General features: G+C 44.4%; 2 protein-coding genes across 17 annotated transcripts in view; both read left to right on the forward strand.

Annotated features, from left to right (window-relative positions):
• GPRASP2 (G protein-coupled receptor associated sorting protein 2) overlaps positions 1 to 8,247 on the forward strand; it is a 117,000-nt gene extending 108,753 nt beyond the window's left edge. For 2 of the 7 annotated variants that reach the window (XM_055376668.2, XM_055376670.2), the window contains 3 exons: positions 4,285 to 4,352; positions 4,696 to 4,773; positions 5,055 to 8,247. In XM_055376668.2, the coding sequence (XP_055232643.1) occupies positions 5,386 to 7,902 (2,517 nt within the window). In that variant the 5' untranslated portion in view covers positions 4,285 to 4,352; positions 4,696 to 4,773; positions 5,055 to 5,385 and the 3' untranslated portion in view covers positions 7,903 to 8,247. Of the gene's footprint in view, positions 1 to 2,617; positions 3,078 to 3,100; positions 3,510 to 3,593; positions 3,721 to 4,284; positions 4,353 to 4,695; positions 4,774 to 5,054 lie in introns of those variants that run through there. The other 5 variants (XM_004064555.5, XM_019019321.4, XM_055376669.2 and 2 more) reach the window with 5 other exon arrangements.
• A 2,554-nt stretch (positions 8,248 to 10,801) lies between these two features.
• Positions 10,802 to 25,470, forward strand: part of GPRASP3 (G protein-coupled receptor associated sorting protein family member 3) — a 32,206-nt gene continuing 17,537 nt past the window's right edge. For 2 of the 10 annotated variants that reach the window (XM_019019325.4, XM_055376675.2), the window contains exons 1-2: positions 11,007 to 11,350; positions 11,482 to 11,616. The gene's annotated coding sequence lies outside the window, so the exon portion shown is untranslated. Of the gene's footprint in view, positions 11,351 to 11,481; positions 11,617 to 11,888; positions 15,380 to 25,470 lie in introns of those variants that run through there. The other 8 variants (XM_055376672.2, XM_055376676.2, XR_010132555.1 and 5 more) reach the window with 7 other exon arrangements.

Consider the following 25,470-nt stretch of genomic DNA (forward strand, 5'->3'; position numbering starts at 1 on the left):
AGTAAATGTCTATCATAGTCCCTGTTTTCTAAACGAATTGACAACAAATTGCCCAACACATGTTTCAAATTCTCACAGTAAAACTGATCAGCTTTTGGTAGAACCACCCCTCTATAGGTAAATATCTTGAGAGCAAGATCCCAGCGCCTCCAGAATTACCACAGTAACTTGTGCTGGCATAGTTTTCGATACATCTGCAAACTTTCAGAATAGGGAATTGAACAAGAAACCACAGGTGAATGTAAGCACCACAAGAAAGGGGATTCCTTTCTCTTTGGTTTATACTGTATGCCCACTGCCTAGGAGAAAGTAGGAGCTCAATATATATTTGTTGAATAAATGAAAGGCATCAGTAACGTTATGAAAGGGGAAGAACAGCTCAGGAAGGCAAAGAGATGTACACGCGCCAACAAATTCCAGCAGACTCAGGCTCTGTTCTCCCAAGCCTGGAATTCATTCATGAGAGTATGCTGTGGAACAGAGAAAATCCACCATTCAGTTAAGGCCATGAAAAAGGCAGAGTTAACGTGGTCTTCCTCTAATACATAACATTCATCTCCAGATGTGGTACAGAATCATCCTCACATGTTTTCTTCATATCAGAAAAATATTGTACAGTTATAGTAAATATCTGGTAACAAAAGCTGTATGGAAATATATGAAAATTCATCATAAGAATAGGGCTCCTGGCCAGGCACGGTGGCTCACGCCTGTAATCCCAGAACTTTGGGAGGCCGAGGCAGGCAGATCACCTGAGGTCAGGAGTTCGAGACAAGCCTGACCAACATAAAGAAACCCCATCTCTACTAAAACTACAAAAAATAAACCAGGCGTCGTGGCGCATACCTGTAATCCCAGCTACTCAGGAAGCTGAGGTAGGAGAATCACTTGAACCCAGGAGGCGGAGGTTGCAGTGAGCCAAGATGGCACCATTGCACTCCAGCCAGCCTGGGCAACAACACCGATACTCCCTCTCAAAAACAGCAACAACAACAACAACAACAAAAGAATAGGGTTCCCTTTTGTACCTGGGAAATATCAGTGGTTTCAGCAAAAAGGAGCTTTCTCCAAGATTACCTATAAGGGACATTAAAAAAATCACTGTCCTTTAGGAAGCAAAGAAGAGGCAATTGATGTTTGTAGTGGTGAGGCATGAGCTCCAAAATAGATCTTCCCCGGAGACTGATCCACGGGTAAAGAAAGTCAAGGGAAATAGACTTCATCAGGATGGTGAGTGTATTAGGTTCATACTGCTGCTTTAACCAATTACCACACATAGAAGGGCTTAAAATAATACAAATTTATTATTATCTTACAGTCCTAGAGGCTGGAAATCTGCAAAGGGTTTCATTACACTAAAATCAAGATGTTGCCAGAGGAGCTATCCCTCTGGCATTTCTAGGGAAGAATCTGTTTCTTTGTCTTTTCCAGGTTCTGGAGACAGCCTGTATTTCTTGGATCTTGGCTTCCTTCCATCTTCAAAGCCAACAATGGCCAGTGTAGACTTTCTCATGATGCTTCAATTTGATATTGAGTCCCTGCCTCCCTCTTCCACATTTAAAGTACCCTTGCAATTACATTGGCCAAGACAATCCAGCATAATCTTAAATTAAATTCAGCTGATTAGCAATCTTAATGATCCTTTGCCAGGAAATATAAAATGGTACATGTTCTGGAGAACAGGAGATGGACATCTTCAGGGGACCGTTACTTGCCAAACACAATAAGGGTAGCATCTAAATGAGTTTTCAAATGGACAGCAGTAACAACAACATCAACTTTGTATTTAACCACATTGCTCTGTCTGTCCCATGCAGGAAGCAGGGAAAGGAGGGGCTCAAGAGTAGAGGACGGATGTGGGGGTGAAAGAAGAGGATTCAAAAGGAGCCAGGTTGCTTTGTCTCGGGGAGGGGGGTGCACGGTGGGATCCTCTCCTGAGAATGACTGCTGAAACAGCAGGTAGTTGTGGCAGGTGGCTGAGATCCAAGCTGGTTCGAATACCAGCCACACTTCCACACTGCCAAATGTCACGGCAAGAGAAGACTTGACAGGGAACCGAAGAGGAGCCAGGACCATCCCTACCTGGTGGCATCAAAGAGAGAGGACTGTTATGACTTTCTGCGTGTCCTGACAGGGAAGGGTCCTCTTTTGGGGGCAACTGTGGCGACGGCGCAATGCCAACGTGAGCCACCATTTGAAATGAGAAAGAGCAGTGTGGCAGAAAGGAATGAGTTTGGTGCAGACCAGTGGTTGGTTTCCTAGGGTTAGAGGTCTAGGTCTACCTTCTTTTAGAAGAGGGGCAGTGGTGAGTCCTTGATGGGAGCCCCCTGCCCCGGAGTTCACTTAAGAGCAGGTGTACCTTCCTCCCCTGCGTGGCTCCACGAAGCTGGGAAAGAAACGCACAAGACGACCACCCTAGAGCCCCGGGCCTGTATGGCCTGAAATTGCCTCTCCCCTCCCACACTGCAGTGCTGACACCCCCTTTCCCATCAGCGTCCAGAAAGGAGGGTGAGGGGACTGGGGAGAGGGAGGGGGCAGACACCCAGCAGTCCCTGTGAGGGGGGCGGTTGGGGCGGGGGTGCAGACACCTCACGGGGCGGTTTGGTATCCATCCGCTGTTCCCTCCAGCGCGGCTCTTCCCGACCTCGCGATCCTGTCCCCTGCCCGGGCCCCCAGCCGCCCGCTGGTCCCATATATTACAGCAGCAACAGAAATATGGTAGTGGTCGCCACGTTAGGGTCCGCGGGGGCCTCCTGAGGCAGCCTGGTGCCAACCCGCAGGCCCAGGCTGGGGCTCATCCTGGCCCCGCCCACCTCGGGGTCGGAACTACGGTGGGCCTGGGGTGGGGGCGTCAAGCACTTTCGCGCCGTATCCCTCCGCCCCCCTTCCCGACACCCTCGCGGCGAGCGGTTCTTGCCGCATCCTGCGCAGCCCCTGCCTACTTTGGTGCAGAGGCGTGGGGGGCGGGACGCGTCTTTGCCATTCGGATCGCGGGGAAAGCAGTGGCTCCAAGTGAGCCAGAGGAGAGCTGAGGAGAGGAGGGGGAGGCCGACGACCTGGGCCCTGGGCCTCTGAAGGCAAGTGCGGGTGCATGAGGTGGGGGTCCGGGTTGCGGGGGTGGTCCGGCAGGGTGGACCAGCAGGCAGTCTGCCCCGCGGACCCTGACAGCCTGGCAACGAGGAGACGATCCGGTCGGAGCCAGGCGCTTGAGAGAGGTGCGCAGTGCCCGAGACCCCTGGCGATGGGGAGGCGGTGACCGGAGCGTGCCTGGCCAAGGGCTGAGGGGCTGGCTCGGGAGGCACCGCCAGATCGTTTGGAGGAGAACCGCGCTGACCGCTTCCCAGCCAGCTTTGCAGGCGCCCGCGCCCCGCCCTCGACGGTGTCTGTGCCCGGAGAGGGCTGTGGGGGAGGCTCCTGCGGGAGAAATGGCGGAGCGGGAGCCGTTGTGGGGGGCGCCCGGCGAGGCCGGCGGGGGTCGGCGTCCCGGCTCTGTACCCAGTCCGCGGGAGGTGAGCCGCGTTTGCTACTCCGGGTCCCGATTCCCGAAAGGGGCCTGTGGGGCCCCATGTCCTCGGTGCCTTCCCTTCCCACAGGCTCCAGGTTGATGTCAAAGTCTTCTGTCTGTGCGGTAGGTCTGGCGTATTCTGACAGGACACAGTGAGCGTCTGTAGAGGAGAGGCTTGAAATAAAGGAGCACGAATATTGCCTGGATTTCTGGAGGTGTGTGGGGATGGGGGTTGGGCGCTAAACACTGATTGGGAACCCGAATCGGTGTAGGGGACTGTGACCAGAGCAAGTCAGGCATCCAGGAGCACCTCCTAATCTTCACCTCTCTAATGGCGCTCCCACCACCTTCCATCCCCACTTGTCTCCCCCACCGTCCTAAACTGGGGGCATGAAAGGGTGGGCTTTGGAGGTGGGGGTGATGAGGGAGACATACTGACAAGTACCAATGCACAACCTGTTTTCTAGAATATGCGGCGCCCTTCCCCCATTTTATGCTGCGCAGAGCAAGGGGATGTGGCGCACCTAGTGGTGAATCCTCAGAATTGGAGAAGGGAGTAATGGGAAGAGTATGACGTCAAGAGAAGGAGTTGTTATCTCTGGAACCTTGAAGCAGGGCCCAAATAAAACGAGAATATTCTACCAGCAAAACCCCGAATGTTGAAAGACAGATACCAATAATATGGGGACTCTTATCCTTGGCGTTGGTCTGTCTACCAAGTGCTCTTCTGCCACCACTCATATCCTGACTGTCTTACTTTTTCATGTGTTTGTCCATAGGCCTACTTTAAGGCTGGCCAATTCTGCAAGAAAGGCAAGGAGGAGGAGACTGGCTCACAGCTCTGAAGGTTAGTGAGAAGCAGGAGAGGACAATGCAGGGGACAGTTGGAGAGAGAGAGCATGGCAGGTGGCAGATCCACTTCCACCTGTAGTAGAAGTGGCAGACCCACTTCTATTCTGCCGGATTTGCACAGTGCCAGCATCCTTTTTATTTCTTGCAGGAGACACGAGATAGGTGTAGGTTGGGTTGTGACTCAGAAAAGACCTGAGAGCAGGGACTAGGACACAGGAAACCATAGACACATGGAACTCTTGAATGGGAAGACAGATATTTGTCACAGGGGCCAGAGTGCCCGCCTACCTACCAAGCACTCACACTCCATTCTCTCCTGTATGTTCACTTGTCTGTAGGACCCCCTTCTGTCAGCTGTGGGGCTTGACACCACTTGAACAAGAGAAGGAGGGGGAAACTGCACCACATCAGTGAAGGTTGGTATGAGAGCGGGTATACTTTTGGGCGGGGTAGTGGAGACCAGCATGGGTCCGGGAGTGATTAGGGTCCAATCTGGGGGCTTCTTGGCCCCTCCCATTGCCGACACACTTTCCCACCATTGTTGGACCTGTTTTGTAGGAGGCAGCCGGTCCAGAGAGACTTTCTCAAAGCCCAGCTGTCCCACCTAGCATTCAACATCAGTCTCACTGCGTATGTCTCTGCATGGGATGACATAATTAGAAGAGACTCAAAGCCCCATTTCATTCTCTCTCCCTAGATCCACCTCCAGTGGCTGCTCTGCTGGTGGTGGAGTTGCTGCTGACAACCACCCTCAACGGGTCTGCACCCATCCAGGAAATATCTGTCTTCCTTTAGCTTGGTTGTACCTGTTCTCGCTCTATCTGTATTATTGAATTATTGACTGAGACTGTGTTTGGGAAGGAGGCTGAGTGACTACTGGACTGGATATTGACTCTAACTCTTATTCCCAAGCTTATATCCTTAATCACCTAAAGATCAGAGTGTGAAGAAAAACCTGTGACAGATCTGTGGTTGAGGTTTAGACTACGGGAGGAGTATATTACCTGACTTTCTTTGTAACTTGTACCATGACTGGGGCAGAGATTGAGCCTAGTGCCCAGGCCAAGCCTGAAAAGAAGGCTGGGGAAGAGGTTATCGCTGGGCCTGAGAGAGAGAATGATGTCCCTCTGGTGGTCAGACCCAAGGTAAGGACCCAGGCAACTACTGGGGCAAGGCCCAAAACTGAGACCAAGTCTGTGCCTGCGGCAAGGCCCAAAACTGAGGCACAAGCAATGTCTGGGGCAAGGCCCAAAACTGAGGTCCAAGTAATGGGTGGTGCAAGACCCAAAACAGAGGCTCAAGGAATCGCAGGGGCCAGGCCCAAAACCGATGCCAGGGCAGTAGGTGGCGCTCGTTCTAAAACTGATGCCAAGGCAATCCCTGGAGCAAGGCCCAAGGATGAAGCCCAGGCATGGGCCCAGAGTGAATTTGGGACTGAAACAGTGTCACAGGCAGAAGGAGTGTCCCAGACTAATGCCGTTGCCTGGCCACTGGCCACTGCTGAGTCTGGATCAGTTACTAAATCTAAGGGCCTGTCTACGGATAGAGAACTAGTCAATGTGGATGCTGAAACCTTTCCTGGCACCCAGGGTCAGAAAGGAATCCAGCCCTGGTTTGGACCAGGGGAGGAGACTAATATGGGGTCTTGGTGCTATTCCAGGCCCAGGGCCAGAGAGGAGGCCTCTAATGAGTCTGGGTTCTGGTCAGCAGATGAGACCTCTACAGCGTCTTCTTTCTGGGCTGGAGAAGAGACAAGTGTCAGATCATGGCCCAGGGAAGAGTCCAATACCAGGTCCAGGCACAGGGCTAAACATCAGACTAATCCCAGGTCCAGGCCCAGATCCAAGCAAGAAGCCTATGTTGATTCCTGGTCTGGATCTGAGGATGAGGCCGGCAACCCATTCTCCTTCTGGGGTGGAGAAAATACCAATAACTTGTTCAGGCCCAGAGTCAGGGAGGAGGCAAATATCAGGTCCAAGCTCAGGACAAATAGAGAAGATTGTTTTGAATCTGAGTCTGAAGATGAGTTCTATAAGCAGTCCTGGGTTTTGCCTGGAGAAGAGGCCAATAGTAGATTCAGGCACAGAGACAAAGAAGATCCTAATACCGCCTTGAAACTCAGGGTCCAGAAAGATGTTGACAGTGATAGGGTCAAACAAGAACCCAGGTTTGAGGAGGAAGTCATTATTGGGTCCTGGTTCTGGGCAGAAAAAGAGGCCAGTTTGGAGGGTGGAGCTTCAGCAATCTGTGACTCTGAGCCAGGAACTGAGGAGGGGGCCATTGGCGGATCCGCGTACTGGGCTGAGGAAAAGTCCAGTTTGGGGGCTGTGGCCAGAGAAGAGGCCAAGCCGGAGTCTGAAGAAGAGGCCATATTTGGGTCCTGGTTCTGGGACAGAGATGAGGCCTGCTTTGACCTAAATCCCTGTCCTGTGTACAAGGTCAGTGATAGGTTCAGAGATGCAGCTGAGGAGCTTAATGCATCCTCCAGGCCCCAAACCTGGGACGAGGTCACTGTTGAATTCAAACCTGGTCTTTTTCATGGGGTTGGCTTCCGATCCACAAGCCCCTTTAGAATTCCCGAAGAGGCTTCTGAAATGCTTGAGGCAAAGCCCAAGGACCTGGAACTTAGCCCAGAAGGAGAAGAGCAGGAATCTTTGCTTCAGCCTGATCAGCCTAGTCCTGAGTTCACATTTCAGTATGATCCTTCCTACCGGTCAGTCCGGGAAATTCGAGAGCATCTTAGGGCCAGGGAGAGTGCAGAGTCTGAGAGTTGGTCCTGCAGCTGCATACAATGTGAGCTGAAAATTGGTTCTGAAGAGTTTGAAGAACTCCTTTTATTAATGGACAAAATTCGGGATCCTTTTATTCATGAAATATCTAAAATTGCAATGGGTATGAGAAGTGCTTCTCAATTTACCCGAGATTTCATTCGAGATTCAGGTGTTGTCTCACTTATTGAAACCTTGCTTAATTATCCATCCTCTAGAGTTAGGACAAGTTTTTTGGAAAATATGATTCACATGGCTCCACCTTATCCAAATCTAAACATGATTGAGACATTCATATGTCAAGTGTGTGAGGAAACTCTTGCACATAGTGTGGATTCCCTTGAGCAGCTGACTGGAATAAGGATGCTTAGACACCTCACTATGACTATTGACTATCATACACTGATTGCCAACTATATGTCCGGGTTTCTCTCCTTATTAACCACAGCCAATGCGAGAACGAAGTTTCACGTTCTGAAAATGCTATTGAATTTGTCTGAAAATCCTGCTGTGGCAAAAAAACTATTCAGTGCCAAAGCTCTTTCAATATTTGTGGGTCTCTTTAACATAGAAGAGACAAATGATAATATTCAAATTGTTATTAAAATGTTTCAGAATATCAGTAACATTATAAAAAGTGGAAAGATGTCCTTAATTGATGATGATTTCAGTCTTGAGCCGCTTATTTCTGCATTTCGTGAATTTGAGGAGTTAGCTAAGCAACTACAAGCCCAAATAGACAACCAAAATGATCCTGAGGTGGGACAACAAAGTTAATATGATTAACCACCTGCCGCTGATCAGCCTTATGTTCCCAAAGAGCCCTGAGTAGTGCTTTGGTGTTCACAGTCTGTTTTTTTGTTGTAACTTATATTTTTTAATGCTGATGTTAACTTTGTCAAACTCTTGTTTTGAGCTGGATCATTTTGTGGATGCCAAATGAATATCAAAACTGAAAACACATTTGTTGATATTTGTCTTGCTGTCCAGATTGCGGTATTTTTCAGTATTAAGCTTTCAATGAACTGTGTCACCTAAGTAAGCTACCCTGCTATTTGTTGTTTAAATATATGGTTCTCTATTTGAGTCTGTGTTTTCAATAAAGTTCTATGTTAAAATTGGCATAAGTGACCCTTCTTCAGTTTAAGAACCATGTACCGATAAATCGTGTGCACTTACAAACATAGGTAATTATTAGTATGACAAACATGCGCTCATTAGAAAATTCTGTTCTTGAGTTAAGAAGGGAGCTCTGATACTTGAGGAATGCTTCCGAGAAGAGGGACCCACTTAAATTGGTCAGGATACAACAAATTGGTCAGGATAGGAGAGCAAGACAACTTGCCCGCCTGCTTGCCCAATTATGAGCCTTCCCAACAAGCAACCTAAAATTAATACTTCTTATAGGACCCATTTAAATTACCATCTTAGCCCTGGGATTTGCCTAAGGGTAGGATAAGACAAATCATTAGGTTGCTCTTGGAAGTGGGCAGTGGTGGTTTGAAGAAAAGTGTGTAATTGAATAATCTGTTCTAGTAGCACGGATGAACCAAGTCTGCCAGAAACAAGTAAAAGGAGTTTGATGAGAAATGCAGTTAGAAAGTTGGGAAGAGGCCAATTTGGGGAACAGAATAAGCCAAATCTGCATATTTAACAATTCAAAGTACAGGTGTTACTTCGATGCCACCTAAAGGCTGAAAGAGTAGGATAGCACAATTAAATGGAGTGGGGAATATGATTTCCTTTATATTCCTAGACAAAGGAAAGTGTTAAGGAAATACCATGCAGCCGTTGGAATAATTATGTATGGATAGGTTTATTGACACAAAAGGACATTAATTATTTTATATTTGGTGAAACAGAGAATGTGACATCATGTATGGAAAATTAGATTCCATTTTAAAAACATCTGTAAATGTACACAATTCCTATGCAATTTCAATATGAATTTCTAAACACAGTCTGGGATAAAATATATACCTTGTTAAAAAATGCTTAGAGACAGGCGTTGGGGAGATACAAACATTAATAAGACAAATTAAAAAATTAATATGCTTACATTTTGTGCCTTGAGTTATAGATGAGCATGCCGGAAAGGACAGAATTATATAAATGAATAAACTATAAGTGTTAAAAAACGGTTAGAGATAATATCATTTAGAAAAGTTGTAAATGAATGAGCTATCAGAAAGACTAGCTTTTTATAAAATGTTTTCAAGATAAAAATTAAAATTGGCCAGGCACAGTGGCTCACACCTGTAATCCCAGCCTTTTGGGAGGCCGAAGCGGAAGGATTGCTTGAGCTCAGGAGTTCAAGGCCAGCCTGGGCAACATATTGATGCCTTGTCTCTACTAAAAATAAAAAAAATTAGCCCAGCATGGTGGCACGCACTTGTAGTCCTAGCTACTCAGGAGGCTGAGGTAGGAGTATCCCTTGAGCCTAGGAAGTTGAGGCTGCAGTCAGTCATAATCACACCACTGCACTCCAGCATGGGTGATGTGAGTGAGACCTTGTCTCAAAAAAAATAAAATAAAATAAAATAATCAAGGGTGGGCCAGGCGCGGTGGCTCACGCTTGTAATCCCAGCACTTTGGGAGGCTGAGGTGGGCGGATCACTTGAGGTCAGGAGTTCGAGACCAGCCTGGCCAACATAGAGAAATGCTGTCTCTAGTAAAAATACAAAAACTTAGCCAGGCATGGTGGTGCGCGCCTGTAATCCCAGCTACTGGGGAGGCTGAGGCAGGAGAGTCGCTTGAGCCTGGGGGGCAGAAGTTGCAGTCAGCTGAGGTCACACCACTGCACTTACAGCCTGGGTGACAGAGCAGAACTCCGTCTCAAAAAAAAAAATTAGCAAGGGTGTTAAGTTTAATATTAGTCTGTTCATGGTACAAAAATGGCACCTTTTTCACATAATTATTACCGTAAAAAACATAACATTTCCTTTTGAGGTGACAACAAAGTTCTGGAGCTAGATAGTGGTGATGGTTGTACAACATTGATAATGTACTGGGTTGTATACTTTAAAATGGTTAAAATGGTAAATTTTATGTTATGTGTATTTTGCCACGATAATTTAAAAAATGACCACACAATACCTTCAGTCAGGAGAATTGGAAAAGACAGGGATATATGTTGGTTTGGAGAGGAAATTCAGACGTACGAGAAATATCCAATGTTTTATTATTTTTAGACATGATAACATTTATTTGTCTGAGAATGCTCTAAATTTTCAAAGGTAAAATTACAACTCATGTAAATGTAAAAAGAATATGTGAAAGATTTTTCAACACAATTAATCAACAACTGCTAGGATTAAGAAAACAGTTGAAGGGTATATGTGTATATACAATATACACAATATGAAGATATAAACAAAACATTGAATTTCATAAACACATAGGAAATTAATAAATGTTAGAATAACACTGCAAGGTTAAATATAAAACGGGTTAATATCTTACAGGGCAATAAACTGTAACATTTAAGGTTTTCTATTGCACTGGACATAAATCATTTACATATCTATTGAATAAAATATCTACATGTTAACATCAGTGTCTACAGAGTTGAAAAATAGGTAAATCAATAGACATCCTGCACTGCCCTGAAATGACATCCAGTAACTAAACGTGACTTTACCTAAGTTTTGTATAATTTTTCTGACAGTGCAACATGCTTTTTTTCCCCACCTGATCCTAGTTTGGTAAGGTAATATGGAAGTGGCAGTTTTGCCTCCCTTCGCAAGCCATAAGTTTTAACAGGGACTATCCTGGTGGTGCAAATTGGAGTTTGAATGTTTGTTTTGCTTACCAGCATTTTTCAAGACAGATCTCTGTGTGTTTTAGTATGTCGCTTGAGTCGTATACAAAATATTAAAAATCACTTCATTTCCCAAATCCTCATCGAATGTTCCTCGCCAGCCGAGTGGTCCTCCAGAGCAAAGGCCAGCCTTCCTTCCAGCTGTCTGGCCAAGGAGCTTCAGGATCTTCTAGCAAGCACCCCAGAGGCAGAAGACTGTCATCCATGGTACAGGACTGCGGCGAACAAGCTGACTGCGCAGTCACGTGGGGCTGACTGTGGGTCATGTGACCAGGCTCTGCATTAGGCTCTGTATTAGGCCTGCCGAGAGGAGTGTTTTCTTGCATCCAGAAAGGACCTGAGAGGCGGACGACACCTGTGCTCCGCAGAGCAGAACGTGGGAGGAACGGCGGGATGTTAAGGTAGGTAGGTGTCTTTCCATGCTGCATCAGCCTGAAAACTAATTTCTCAGGCGACTGGAACTACAGCATTTGCTGGTAAAGGAAACAATCCCTCAGCCAACCGGGAGCGTCTTAGCCCGTCTGTCTTTTGTCCAGGAGCTCAAGAAGCAGAGAGTCTACCTGCCCGACGCGTTCGTGGAGAGGAGCAGCGGTTGCTGTTGGAGGAGGTGGGTGCAAGGACGGCAGATGGCATCCCTGAGAGGTGGTGACTGAGACTAGATGCGGGTGCAGGTAATGTGTCGGATCCGCCTGCTCCCTCCTGCCTTTTGAACACCCTTGACCCCTCATCCCAAGGCTCCCAGCCCAGTGCCCTGTGTTTGTATGTGTGGGTGGGGGAGGTGGGCATATGGATGGAGTTGGCTTCAGGGGAGCCCAGAGCGGGGAAATGGTGAAGTGACAATTCGTGAACACGTGTGGTGCTGGATCAGGAAAGGCAGGGGTGGGGATGGGAACCGTGAGCTATGCGTCCGCACTCATTCTACTCTCTGTCTTCTTACTGGCAGTATTCAGGCAGTGGGGATGGCTGATACCAGCTCAAAACTGGCGGAGTGTGGAGGAGGGCAGAAGAGAACACATACATCTGCCTTTTGCTCCAAGGCTCCAGCTGGCTGGGGATGCAAGAGAGGAATGAACCTCAATCCCGGCAGTTCTAGGAAAAGGAGGAGGAGACATAGACTCGAGGGGAGGAAACCTAGATGCTGTGGGCCTTTCACCTAGGATTTCTCATTAGGATACTCCAAGCTTCTCGACCCCCAAGGGGATTCCTGGATCTCAGCCCCATGCAGCAGGATCTCATTCCCATTGAGGGACACAAAGTGGGTTGCTACTCTGTGTGAGCTCTCTCTCCCTGCTGTCTTGGGCCTCAGAGGAGGGTCTTTCTGGGGACCACCTACAGAAACTGCTTCATGGATAGTCTCCTAAGTTTCCCTCTGCATACCCTTTGCTCTCTTGTGTTGTGATCTCTGCTCATTCCTCAGGATGTGTTTCTTTGGTCCCATCCTAGGTAGCAGCCCCATGGTAAGTCCTTGTCCTCTTTCACATCGAGTATCCTCCTTTCCTCCTACCCCATGCACCCACTGGGTACCAAGTGAAAGAAAATGGTTCCTCTACCCACAATACTTCTGGCACAGAATGTGTGGATTTTTCACACCAAGCAATTCTCTTATTCTTTGAGGACATCAGCTAGGTATCCTACAATTTAATTCAATTCTGATACTACCCAGAGTTAGTGCAGACCTCTCTGGTTAAGGGCTCATTCCCATAAGACTGCCCTCCCCCACTTCAGACAACAGTCACAAGTAATGGATCTCCATGTCACCCACACTTCTGTCTGACTTAGCTACTAGTTGGAAGTTCCCACAACCCCCTCCTCAGGTTCAATAATTTGCTATAAGGGCCCACAGAACTCAGGGAAACACTACTTCCTATTACTGGTTCATTATAAAGGATATAAATTAAAAGCCAGATGAAGAGGTACATATGGCAAGGTCCAGAAGGGTCCCAAATGCAGAAGCTGCCATCCATGTGGATTTGGGGTACACCACCTTCCCAGAATGTGAATGAGTTCACCAACCTAGAACCTCTCAGACATTTGGGATTTTTATAGAGGTTTCATTACATAGGCGTGATTGATGAAATCATTGACCATTGGTGATTAGCTCAATCTTCAGCCCCTCTCTTCTCCTTGGAGGTCAAGGGGTGAGGCTGAAAGTTCCAACCCTCTAATCATGCCTTGGTCTTTCTGGTGACCATCCATATCTTAAAGCTATCTAGTGCACCCACCAGTCATCTCGGAACATAAAAAAAGACACCTATCACTCCAGAGATTCCAAGGGTCTTAGTGTCAAGAACTTGAGACTAAAGCCACATGTAACAAAAGATGCTTCCGTTATCCCTATCAGGAAATAGCAAGGGTTCTAGGAGCTCTATGCCAGGAAAATGGGACAAAGAATTATGGTTACCAAAGGCTGGAAAGGATATTGGGGATGGGGTATAAAAAGGAGTTGGTTAATGGGTACAACAATACAGTTAGAAGGAATATGATCTAGTGTTCAGTAGCACAATAGGGTGCCTATAGTTAACAATAGTTATTATATATTTCAATATAATTAGAAGAATAGATTTGGGATGTCCTCAGTGCAACAAAATGATAAATATTTAAGGTGATGTATATCTCAATTACATTACACATTCTATGCTTATATCAAAATATAATTTATACCCCATAAATATGTACAAATATTGCATATCCATGTGAATTAAAAATTTAAAAAAATTTTAAAAATAACTCATTTCAAATTTCAATCAAAATAAGAAAGATCAAATGCTGATTTCTTCATATATCACAATACATACAAAGTCAGTGTAAGAAAGTGTTGCTAGGAAGAAATGACTTTTTCTAATCCCACTCCTATCCTTATGTTTGTACCAAGTTTATAGAGTTGAAACTATGTTGTTCTACTACTTTAAGCCCTCCTATTTAGACTTAAAAGCTAGGATAGATACAAGGTATGTGGGGCAAAAATCATAGGTAGAGATTAGTCCCTAGGACTACATCCTCGTCTCCTACCCTCTCCTATTATTTTCTTCTCTTTACTCTCCAGAATTCTGATAATATAAGTACTGGGGCCAGCATTCAGCTTATGGTTTTCTACTCAAGCTGTCTTGTCTCTTGTCTCTGTGTGTTTTTTCGAGTATGTCAACAGAGAAGACTTCAAGTATGGTGTGGTGTAATAGAGAATATAGCTAATCTTTATCCCTAGTTGCTGACACAGAGCTTCAAAAAATCTTGGAATTTCCTGTGTGACAGGAGTATCTTTGTTATGCTAATGAAGTGACTTATGGTGGGCCCCTAGATAGCTTCAGGATGGGGACTGGTCACCAGAAGGACCAACCATGTGATTAAAGGGTTGGAACTTTGGGCCAGCTCAACCTTCAGGGAAGTTAGTCGGGCTAGGTATTAAGTTCAGTCACAACCAATGGTTTAATCAATCTTGCCTATGTAATAAAACCCCAGTGAAAACTTTGAACTTCAGGGATAAGTGGAGCTTCTTGGTTGGTGAACATATTGTTCTCTAGGGAGGGTGGTGTACCCTGACTCCATAAGGAGAGGGTATGGAAGCTTTGTGTCCAGGATGCTTTCAGACCTTGTCTTGTGTGTATCCTTAAATGAAACTGTAATAATAAGAATAGCACTTTTCATGAGTTCTATGAGTTGTTTCTGTTAATTATGAAACCTCATAATGTCATAGGAACTCCTGAATTTATAAGTGGTCAGTCAGAAGCATGGGTGGCTTCCTGAGAATTGGGGCTGGTATCTGATCTAAAGTGGGGGCAGTATTGTTGGTGATTGTGCCCTTAAACCTGTGGAGTCCAATGCTAACTCCAAGTAGTTGGTTTCAAATATTTGATGTCAGAACAATAGTGTAATTTTCCCTAGTTTTAGCAGCCACACCTAGATTAACATACATAAAGCTTACCTTTGCTGTGTATTCTACATCAACAAGTTAAAATGAAGGATTCAGACACAACAGTGTATTATGGGTGAAAAAAGCAGTCTGTTTTTGCGGCATGTACCTGTAATTTAGATAATTTTTAAAATTATCTATGTATCTATTTATCTATATCTATCTATGTGTCTATCTATCTAATCTATCTATCCATCTATCCTGTCATCATTTTTTTTCTTATCACAGCTCCCTTAGCCTAGAATTCCTGTTGTGGGTATTGCATTTATATTTGGAAAACTTCAAATTGTGGCCTGATTAAATACTTCTAAGTCCCAAATGTACTCCAAAGCAGATACTTAAACAGTTTATGCCTGCAGAATTTTTTAATCTCAGCCGAAGAGCAGGGTGACTGGTGTGTGTGTGTGTGTGTGTGTGTGTGTGTATCCAAGCAAAATGATGATTGCCTTTGTTCTGACTTGTAGCGGGTAGAATCCTTCCTCAATTATTTTTCTGGGGTGTAGTTGAAATAAAAACTTCATCATTCACTCAGGCCTCTTGTTCCTTCTCCCTTTTTTGATAAATATTATGGGCTACTTTATATAATAGAGGCTACTTCAGATGTCACTTGGCCTAAAATGTTGTTGCGTGGGGATAGTATCAGAGTGAATTTTTCATCTGTCTAGTCTGGACTTTTAGCAGCCACTAATTCTCAACTCTGCCCCCAATTTCAAAAGAGCAACCTTCAATGGGATCTCATCTATAAAATACCACCAGATTTTCTATCAAGGCTTTCACGACCTTGCACCCTTTAATACAAGTCTGCCTTTCTATCTCCATCTCTCATAACATTCTTCCAAGTCAAGGCCAGGACTAGAATGAAATGAAGAAAGAAGCTCTTGTTCTCAAGTGCCTCACACTATTCCAGGCCTTGCCCCACTTTGCCTGCAGTCAAGCCCCACTGGAAAATCTGTTGTTTTCCCAACTGTATTGTGTGCTTTACTACTTTTATGCCTTTCCCACATGCTGTCCCTTCAATCTTCAATGTTCTTACCCTTTTTCTGTCTATGGGAAACATCATTTGGGCTCAGTTCAAATGCCAGGGCCTTTTTGAAGTCTGATACCTCCTCGCCCTTATCCCTTGCCCCTTGGTAGGAAGTAATTCCTCCATTCTTTGTACTTACACAATATTTTATTTGCCACTTGGCCACTTGTTTCTTTTTTTTTTTTTTTTTTTTTTTGTGACGGAGTCTCACTTCGTCACCCAGGCTGGAGTGCAGTGGCACGATCTCAGCTCACTGCAACTTCTGTCTCCCAAGTTCAAGCGATCCTCCTGCCTCAGCCCCCCTAGTAGCTGGGATTACAGGCACACACCACTGATTTTTGCACCATTAATTTATGCCCGGCTAATTTTTGTATTTTTAGTGGAGACAGGGTTTTGCCATGTTGGCCAGGCTGCTCTTGAACTCCTGACCTCAGGTGATCCACCCACCTCGGCCACCCAAAGTGCTGGGATTACAGGCATGAGCCACTGTGCCCGGCCCACTTGTTTCTTTATACCATGTATCAGAGTCTTTTTATTTATTTTTTATTTTTATTTTTTAATGAATAACATAGAACTAGTGTTGAGGGACAGGAAGCATAGAGAATGAAGCTTGGACTCTGGAAGTGTGATTCAAACCCCAGTCTGTCTGACTGCAAAGCCTGAATGTTTACTACTTAAAATAGTAATTTGTGTTAATATTAAGATTTATTGGATTTATTGGGTGATTTCTATGTGCCAGGGTACTCTACTAAGGGCTCTAAATGTATTCACTTAGTTAATCCTCAAAACAAACTTATGAGGTAGGTGCTGCTATTGTTTCCATTCTACATATGAGGAAGCTGAGGCACACATTGGTTAAGTAGCTTAGCCAACCTCACTGAGTCGGTTAGCAGAGGAGGTGACATTCCCACCTTTGTGGTTTGAATCTGGAGCTGATGTGCATTACTTCTATGCTATGTCTATATTCCTCCAGTGCTAGTTATCACTAAAAGCGTCCATGATCATTGTAACTGCTTTTACAATCAGATCTTCTGTTCCTCAAAGCTTGTAGCAAAGTATTTATCATAAAGAAATTAAACCTGAATATTGTTAGACCTCCTGTCCCTTATCCTTTTTTCCCTGTTTATCAGCCTATTCCACCCTTTCCTTCCTTCCCAACCCAATGTCCATCACAGTACTTATTTTTACTACTCTTCTACCTCATCCTCTAGTGCCTGGCTCCACTGTCCTGGAAAAACCCCAACTCTGGATAAATCTCAAGTATCTATGACTTTCTATACCTGTGTTGTTTAGTGCACCTGGGAAAATTAATCATATTGTTCTAACTGTCAACACTGTAAATGTGTCTTTCTCAATATCAGCACAGTCCCCTGAATTGAAAGCAGGTAACCTTTGATATCTTTATAATCTGGATATTTCACAAGGGTGCACCTTCACACAATGATCCTCTGAATTGAAACTAGGTTTATCTATTATCTTAAGTATTTAATGTACCTCTGGACCTCCTAGATAAGTCAGAGTTTGGCTTCTGCCTAAAGCTTTACTTTTTAATCTGGAGCAGAAGCCAAACAGTTGTCAGACCTCTAGCAATCATTAGGACAAGTGTTGAGAATTTCTGGCTTTTCTTTCCTGGGAAACATGAGTTCTGCTACTGCAGATGTAGGTGCTCACTGATGGACACAAGTCAGGAATTCTTACTCACTGAAGAGCTGTTTTGTGCCTGAGCACATCTAGGATTGTTCCATTTTCATATAACAAGGAATTCAACTAAAACTAACTTAATAAGGAAATTAATTATCCAAAGATTGTAAGTACTGAAGTAGGGCAGCCTTGATGGTTGTTTAATTCAGCGAAGGACTCAGCTTTTTTCCGTCTCTTTCTTCTGCCATTCACAATATCAACTTCCGTCCTAAGGCTGATAGCTTGATGGCTACAACAATTCCAGGAGGTAAGCAACTTCCTGAGGAAGAAGAAAAGACAATCTTTTCTGATGACTTTATCTTATGAATGAGGACATTTTCCTCAGAAGTCCATCTGTAACCTTCCCCTAATGTCACATTGAGTGGAATTTGATCAATGCCTCTTCCTAAACAAGAGAGTACCAAGGGGATAGATTATCCGTAGACCAAAGAGACTCACTCTTGGAAATGGAATTAGCCTCTCTGTGACATGTGACTAAAAGGAGGAGAAAGTCAGTAACCTGCAGTGGCAACTATGCAAAAATGGCATCCTTTTAGTAAAGGGTTATGGTAAGCAACACAGAATATACAAAGCACTGAGGCTACAGCACAAAGAGCACAGTGACACTGACTTAGCAATTATGACCTTTAAAAACCATGTAGTTCTCATCTATTCTTTCCTGCTTTCTCCAGCCCACTCCATAATAGGAATAGATCAGAAATTTTAAAAGAACTAGAAAGATCTGATATACGCATGTTGTGCAGGATATCAAATAGTTTTCTCAGTATACACAATAATCCTGTAAAGTAGTTAATGCCAGCTCCCTTTTAAGGATGAAGAAACTGGGTTATAAAGACGTTAAGTACCTTTGCTAAAGTTACACAAATAGTTAGTGACAAAGTCTGTATTCAGACTTTGGACTGTCTGGCTCTGAAATCTGGGTACTCCCAACTCTTATGTACAAACTCCCTTTAGAATGTACTCCCAGGGCTCAGAAACTAGTTACTCTAGTCTAAGCAAGCACTTAACAATCATTAGGCAGTTAATGTAAACTATAGATTCTAATAGTATCATGCACTGCCTCTTGATGGTGGTGGTGGTGGTAGTGACATAGACAACTTTTCTCTCCTAGCATTAAGTTACAGTTCCTCAGACTTCATTACCAAGAATATATATATTTTTTAATTTTTAAAGATTTTTTATAGAAACAAGGTATCACTGCATTGCCCAGGCCAGTCTTGAATTCCTGCACTCAAGTGACCCTCCCACCTTGGCCTCCCAAAGTGCTGGAATCACAGGCATGAGCCATTGTGCATGGCCATTACCAGGAATTTTGATTCAGGAGGTCAAAAGTCTAATTTGCATTGCACATTACAAATTTTGGGGCTGAGATGTCAGGTTCAGGGAGCCCCATAAATTTCCTGTACTTGGGAGTGAAAAGAGCTAATATTTATGGAGCAGCTGGGTTTTCCAGGGCAACCTAATTCCCAGATGTGATGTTCAGCAGAAAAGAAGCAGACAAAAGCAATGTGCACTGCTTTTTTTTTTTTTTTTTTTTTTTTAAATAGAGAGGGGGTCTTGCTATGTTGCCTAGGCTGCTCTTGAGCTCCCGGACTTAAGCGATCCTCCCACCTTGGACTCCCAAAGTGCTGAGATTAAAGGTGTGAGCCACCACACCCAGCCCATTTTAAATTTTTTATTTTTTATTTTGCACTGCTCTTTAGCTTCCCTGTTAAAACCCATAGCCAGACTTCCAGTTTCAGTTCCAACATGTAAGAACTTGTAAGTCATTGCTCCTGTACTTACAACCAGAAAAAAATCTGAACAAACAGAATCAACAACATTTCTTAGATTCTTCAAAGAACTGAGCCATAGGACAGTTGACTACCCCAAATTCTGAAGGCAAATCCAGAGAGTCACAGCCTATTTCTTCTTTCATAGAACAGAAACTGCTAGAGACATAAATAGGTAAGAGCACTTAAATGTAATTTTGATGAATTGCTGGAGACTGAGTGTGGAATAATATGAGAGTGAGAAACCCCTGAGGATCTGCAGTCAGGGAGGTCCCCACGCTTTTGTGGGCATTACTTCCAAGAAACCCACCATATTCTTGCAGTGAAGAACCCAAAAATATCTCTTCATGGCCCCTGCAGTGGGAAGGGAACTGTACTTTTGTGAAATACACCCAGAGCCTTCTTCATTTTTTTTAAAAAAAAGCCTATTCTGCAGTGGAAAAGACTTTATCAGAGCCTTATCTCAGCTGAGGGAAAGGCGTTTCTCCTATTTCAGCCCCCTTTAGGTTTCTAGTCTCATGTAAGGGAGAGAAAGGCGCTAAAATAAAACTCTTATGAAAATCAAAGCCCAGGGACACAGGCCCACAAGAGACTGAAATTTAATCATAATATTATAGAACACTTCCTCTCCTCTGCACTTCACCACCATGCTAACAAGGCTTTATTATAATAATAGTGGATAACAGTGAATAACAGTTAAAAGAGCTGCAAAATGTAAACTCTCCCTGAGAAGAATATTTAGGGAAATGCTAGAAATCAAAAATACTGTAACAGAGCCCAGGCACAGTGGCTCACGCCTGTAATCCCAACACTTTGGGAGGCTGAGGTGGGTAGATCACCTGAGGTCAGGAGTTCAAGATCAGCCTGGCCAACATGGAGAAACCCCATCTCTACTAAAAGTACAAAAATTAGCTGGGCGTGGTGGCGGGTGCCTGTAATCCCAGCTACTCAGGAGGCTGAGGCAGGAGAATCGCTTGAACCCGGGAGGTGGAGGTTGCAGTGAGCCGAGATCGTGCCACTGCACTCCAGCAAATGAAGAATGCCTTTGATGGGATTATCAGTAGACTGGACACAGTTGAGGAAAGACTCAGCAAGCTTGAGTAGCAGTCCCCAATCTTTTTGGCACCAGGGGCAGATTTTGTGGAAGACAATTTTTCCACAGACTGGGGGGCGAATGGCATGGTTTCAGGACAATTGAAGTGCATTACATGTATTATGTACTTTATTTCTATTATTATTACATTGTAATAGATAATGAAATAATTATACAACTCACCATAATGTAGAATCACTGGGAGCCCGGAGATTGTTTTTGTAAAGCTAGATGGTCCCATCTTGGGGTGATGGGAGGCAGTGACAGATCATCAGGCATTAGATTCTCATAAGGAGCATGCAACCTAGATCCTTCACATGTGCAGTTCACAATACGATTTGTGCTCTTATGAGAATCTAATGCCACTGCTGATCTTCCAGAAGGCGGAGCTCAGGCGGCAATGAAAGTGATGGGGAGTGGCTGTATATACAGATGAAGATTTACTGGCTAGCCCGCCACTCACCTCCTGCTGTGTGACCCAGTTCCTAACAGGCCATGGACGGGTCCAGGTCCGTGGCCTGGGGGCTGGGGACTCCTGAGCTTGAAGATAGGTCAATAGTGTAAACTAAAAAGTATGTAAGACATGTCTCAATTGATTTAGAAGTTTATTTTGCCAAGGTGAAGACATTCCCAGAAGAAAAGAGCATGGAATCACAGAAACAGTCTGTGGTCTGTACCTTTATCCAAAGATAATTTTGAGGGCTTCAATATTTAAATGGAAACAGCAGGCTAGAGGGGAAGAGGGAGGGTACAGTAATCCACATGATGCAAGGGAAAAGGAGCAGAAACAGGAATAGTCAATTCTGTATTCCTCTGGCTCACAGTAAATCAGCACTTTACATAAGATAAGGAAAATGTGTAATATCTACCTGTGGAGATATTTAACCTTTTATCTGTAGCTATCTGCTTGGGAACAAAAAAAAAAGAAAGGTATTTTATTGCATGACTCAGCTTTCAGCTTAATATTTTCCTTTTGGCATAGTGAATCAGGGTCCTGGGTTTTTATTTTCTTTTCACAATAGAAACTTCCAAATTGAAATGAAAAAAAGAACTGAACATTGAAGCACTGTGGGATGATTTTGAAAGGTATAACATATGCATAGTTGGAATACTAGAAAGAAAACAGTGAATTTGGAGCAGAAGAAATATTTCAAATAATAACAGCTGAGAATTTTCCAAAATCAATGACAAACATCCAACCACAGATCCAGGAATTTTAGAAAATACTAAGCAGGATAAATACCAAAAAAGTCTACACCTAAGTGTTACCACTGGAAGGTATCTAAGTTACCGACAGTGAATCCATACAGGTCTGCAGCAAACTCAATTCTTGCCTGCTCAGAAGAAAGAATTCGACCAAGGGTTATAAAGCAGAAAAAGAGACCGAGGCAAATTTCAGAGCAGGAGTGGAAGTTTATTTAAAAAGGCTTCAGGGGCCGGGCCCAGTGGCTCACGCCTGTAATCCCAGCACTTTGGGAGGCCGAGGCAGGCAGATCACAAGGTCAGGGGTTTGAGACCAGCCTGACCAACATGGTGAAACCCTGTCTCTACTAAAAATAAAAAAATAAAAAAACCCAGCTGGGTGTGGTGGCACATGCCTGCAATCCTAGCTACTCAGGAGGCTGAGGCAGGAGAATCACTTGAACCCAGGAAGCGGAGGTTGCAGTGAGCCGGTGAGCCGAGATCACGCCACTCCAGCCTGGGCAACAGAGCGAGACTCCAACTCAAAAAAAAAAAAGAAAAAAAAAAGGCTTCAGAACAGGAGAGAAAGGGGAGTACGCTTGGAAGAGACCTAAGCGGGCAACTTGAAGGACAAGCACACTGTTTAACTTTGATCCTAGGATTTTATAGGCTGGTTCCTTTCCCGTGATTCCTCCGTTAGTGTGGGCTGCCCGCATGCAAGGTGCCCTCCTTACCCTTGGGAAGTGAGCACGCACAGTGTGTTTAGAAAGTTGCATGCATGCCCATCTGAGGCTTTCTTCCCTTTTCCAGTGGAGTGCCCCCAGAAGGTCATACTCTGTCATTCTGTCTCTTAATGCATATGCCTGGGAAATTGCTTCTCCCTGCTATCCGCATTCAATTAACACTTTAGTGCAATAGGTGTGGACTATCAGGAAATGGCCTGTCCTTCATGCCAGCTGCCAACTATCACTTTTAAAGAGGCAATGGGATAATTGCGGAACCATCACCTGACATTCCTAGTGGGTGGGGGGAGAGCCCTCTCTTGCCCTGCTCATGCCTGTCTACCTGTAACATTCCCCCCTCAAGAGCCCAAGACCCCAAATCTTTGGGGAAAAATGGACAAAAGTCAGTCTTCTGTAACTGCTTTCCACTGACAAAGGGACAATGGTGGTTCAGTGGGTCTTGGCCTCTTGCTAGCTGACAGGGCAGGAATGTCATTCCGTGGATTGGTGAAAGCAGTATCTAGCCAGATCCAAGGGAGTCAGGGGCAGGATTTTGCCACCTTCCTGTCCCACTGATGATCAGTCTAGGGGTCCCCTGTAGAAGGGTGTCTCTTGAATATTGAGGGGATGATATCCCTCACTGAAGATCATCAGGAGCTTGATGACCCATCCTTTTTGTTTCTTCTGAGCTGCATCAAGAGATCACTGGTTGGTTTACAGGAATAAGCAGGGTTAGTCCAAAATGCAGACAAAAACTTAAAAACAACTGATGAGACTAGATTCTAATGGTATATAATAATTTTTGAAAAATATTTTTCTCTCTCCAGTCCTCGTGATTTTTTTTTAAATTATGATAGGACTGATTTGTTTGGAAAGTAAACTTTAGTCTTATTATACTTAGCCTGATTATTTGCATAAAGCCCAGCAAGAATAATTTTTTTTTCACATAGGCTTTTAAAATTTGCTTTGATGGAACTCTGTTCCATAAGTAATCTCAGATAAGACTTTTTAAAACTGAGCTCACCCATGGGTTTGTACCTTCAAATACCTATGAGTTGAGTAAATTTCTCTTTTTTTGAGGTTCCAAAATAACTTGGGGTTCTTAGGCCTGTCAGAAAATGATGTTCTTTACATACCACAGGTCAGGAACCCTGTACAGGGACTGTGTAGACAAGGCATGAGGCCAGTTTTCCCAAAGGGCTTTTATTGGCTCTGTAAGTCAAGCTTGACTCCTTAAATGAAGACATGTCATTCCAGTCAAAGACTTGGTAAAACAACCAGTTTCTCCCATTGCCCTGTTGCAAAAGAAAGCATTCTTATTGCACTTATGCAAATAACTATATTGCCATAAGTTAAGAATACTCACAAATTGGCTGGGTGCAGTGGCTCACGCCTGTAATCCCGGCACTTTGGGAGGCCAAGGCAGGAGCATCACCTAAGGTCAGGAGTTCGAGACCAGCCTGACCAACATGGTGAAACCCCGTCTCTACTAAAAATACAAAAAAAATTAGCCGGGCATGGTGGCGGGCACCTGTAATCCCAGCTACTCGGGAAGCTGAGACAGGAGAATTGCTTGAACTTGGGAGGCAGAGGTTGCAGTGAGCCGAGATCACACCACTGCACTCCAGCCTGGGCAACAAAGAGCGAAACTCCATCTCAAAAAAAAAAAAAAAAAGCTCACAAATTGTTTCCAAATTCTGGAAAAATCAGGTAGCGAGAAAGGAATACGCTCCAAATTTTCTTCACAGGAGTATACTTTACTCAATTGTTAAAAGCTGTAAATAACTCAAAAGAAAAGTTTTCTTGAATCTGAAAAACAAAGGATCAGCAACATTTTAAGCAAAATGTTAAAAAAAAAGATGACTTCAGTCTTTTATTAGTTTTGTCCATTCAGTTAACCCCTGTTCTGCTTGATATTCATGAACATTTCAGCTCTCCATGAAAGTCCTGAAAGGTATTTTTTCCTTTATTTTAATGTCACTTTCACTCGCATCCGTGTGAAGAGACCACCAAACAGGCTTTGTGTGAGCAACAAGGCTGTTTATTTCACCTAGGTGCAGGCGGGCTGAGTCCGAAAAGAGAGTCAGTGAAGGGAGATAGGGGTGGAGCCGTTTTATAGGATTTGGGTAGGTAAAGGAAAATTACAGTCAAAGGGGGTTGTTCTCTGACTGGCAGGGGCGGGGGTTACAAGGTGCTCAGTGGGGGAGCTTTTGAGCCAGGATGAGCCAGGAGAAGGAATTTCATAAGATAATGTCATCAGTTAAGGCAGGGACCGGCCATTTTCACTTCTTTTGTGGTGGAATGTCATCAGTTAAGGCAGGAACAGGCCATTTTCACTTCTTTTGTGATTCTTCAGTTACTTCAGGCCATCTGGATGTATACGTGCAAGTCACAGGGGATATGATGGCTTAGCTTGGGCTCAGAGGCCTGACAGTCACAATCTCCAAAGTTACCAGAAACTTGCATTCAGGAACACCTGTCAGTTCTATAGCTGATTATAAAACACCATTTAAAGAGGATCAGAACAAGACAGGCCAGGCGCGGTGGCTCACGCCTGAAATCCCAGCACTTTGGGAGGCCAAGGCAGGCGGATCACAAGGTCAGGAGTTTGAGACCAGCCTGGCCAATATGGCGAAACCCCGTCTCTACTAAAAACACAAAAATTAGCCAGGCATGGTGGCAGACGCCTGTAGTCCCAGCTACTCAGGAGGCTGAGGAAGCAGAATCAGTAGAACCTGAGAGGCAGAGGTTGCAGTGAGCCGAGATTGGGCTACTGCACTCCAGCCTGGGCAACAGATCGAGACTCTGTCTCAAAAAAATAATAATAATAATAAAAAAATAACAAGACAATTGTCTGTGGATGATGAAAAGTCCTAGGGCAGCCACAGTTAAAGACACATTGACAAGGAAATTTCTTACCTCTGTGGCACACAAGAATTTTACATAACAGTTCTAATTATTAATAATACCCACTAAGTTATATCAGAGTCTCATAATTTTGGAACACATATTAATAACATATTTATGCAAATACAGCCCAAAGAAAGCCAAATACAATTTCATATTTGACAATGCTTCCTTATACCAAATAAGCCAACTATGTCATTTTTGGACTTTAGAGGAC

Source organism: Gorilla gorilla, chromosome X, assembly GCF_029281585.2.
Source record: "Gorilla gorilla gorilla isolate KB3781 chromosome X, NHGRI_mGorGor1-v2.1_pri, whole genome shotgun sequence".
NCBI lineage: Eukaryota > Metazoa > Chordata > Mammalia > Primates > Hominidae > Gorilla > Gorilla gorilla.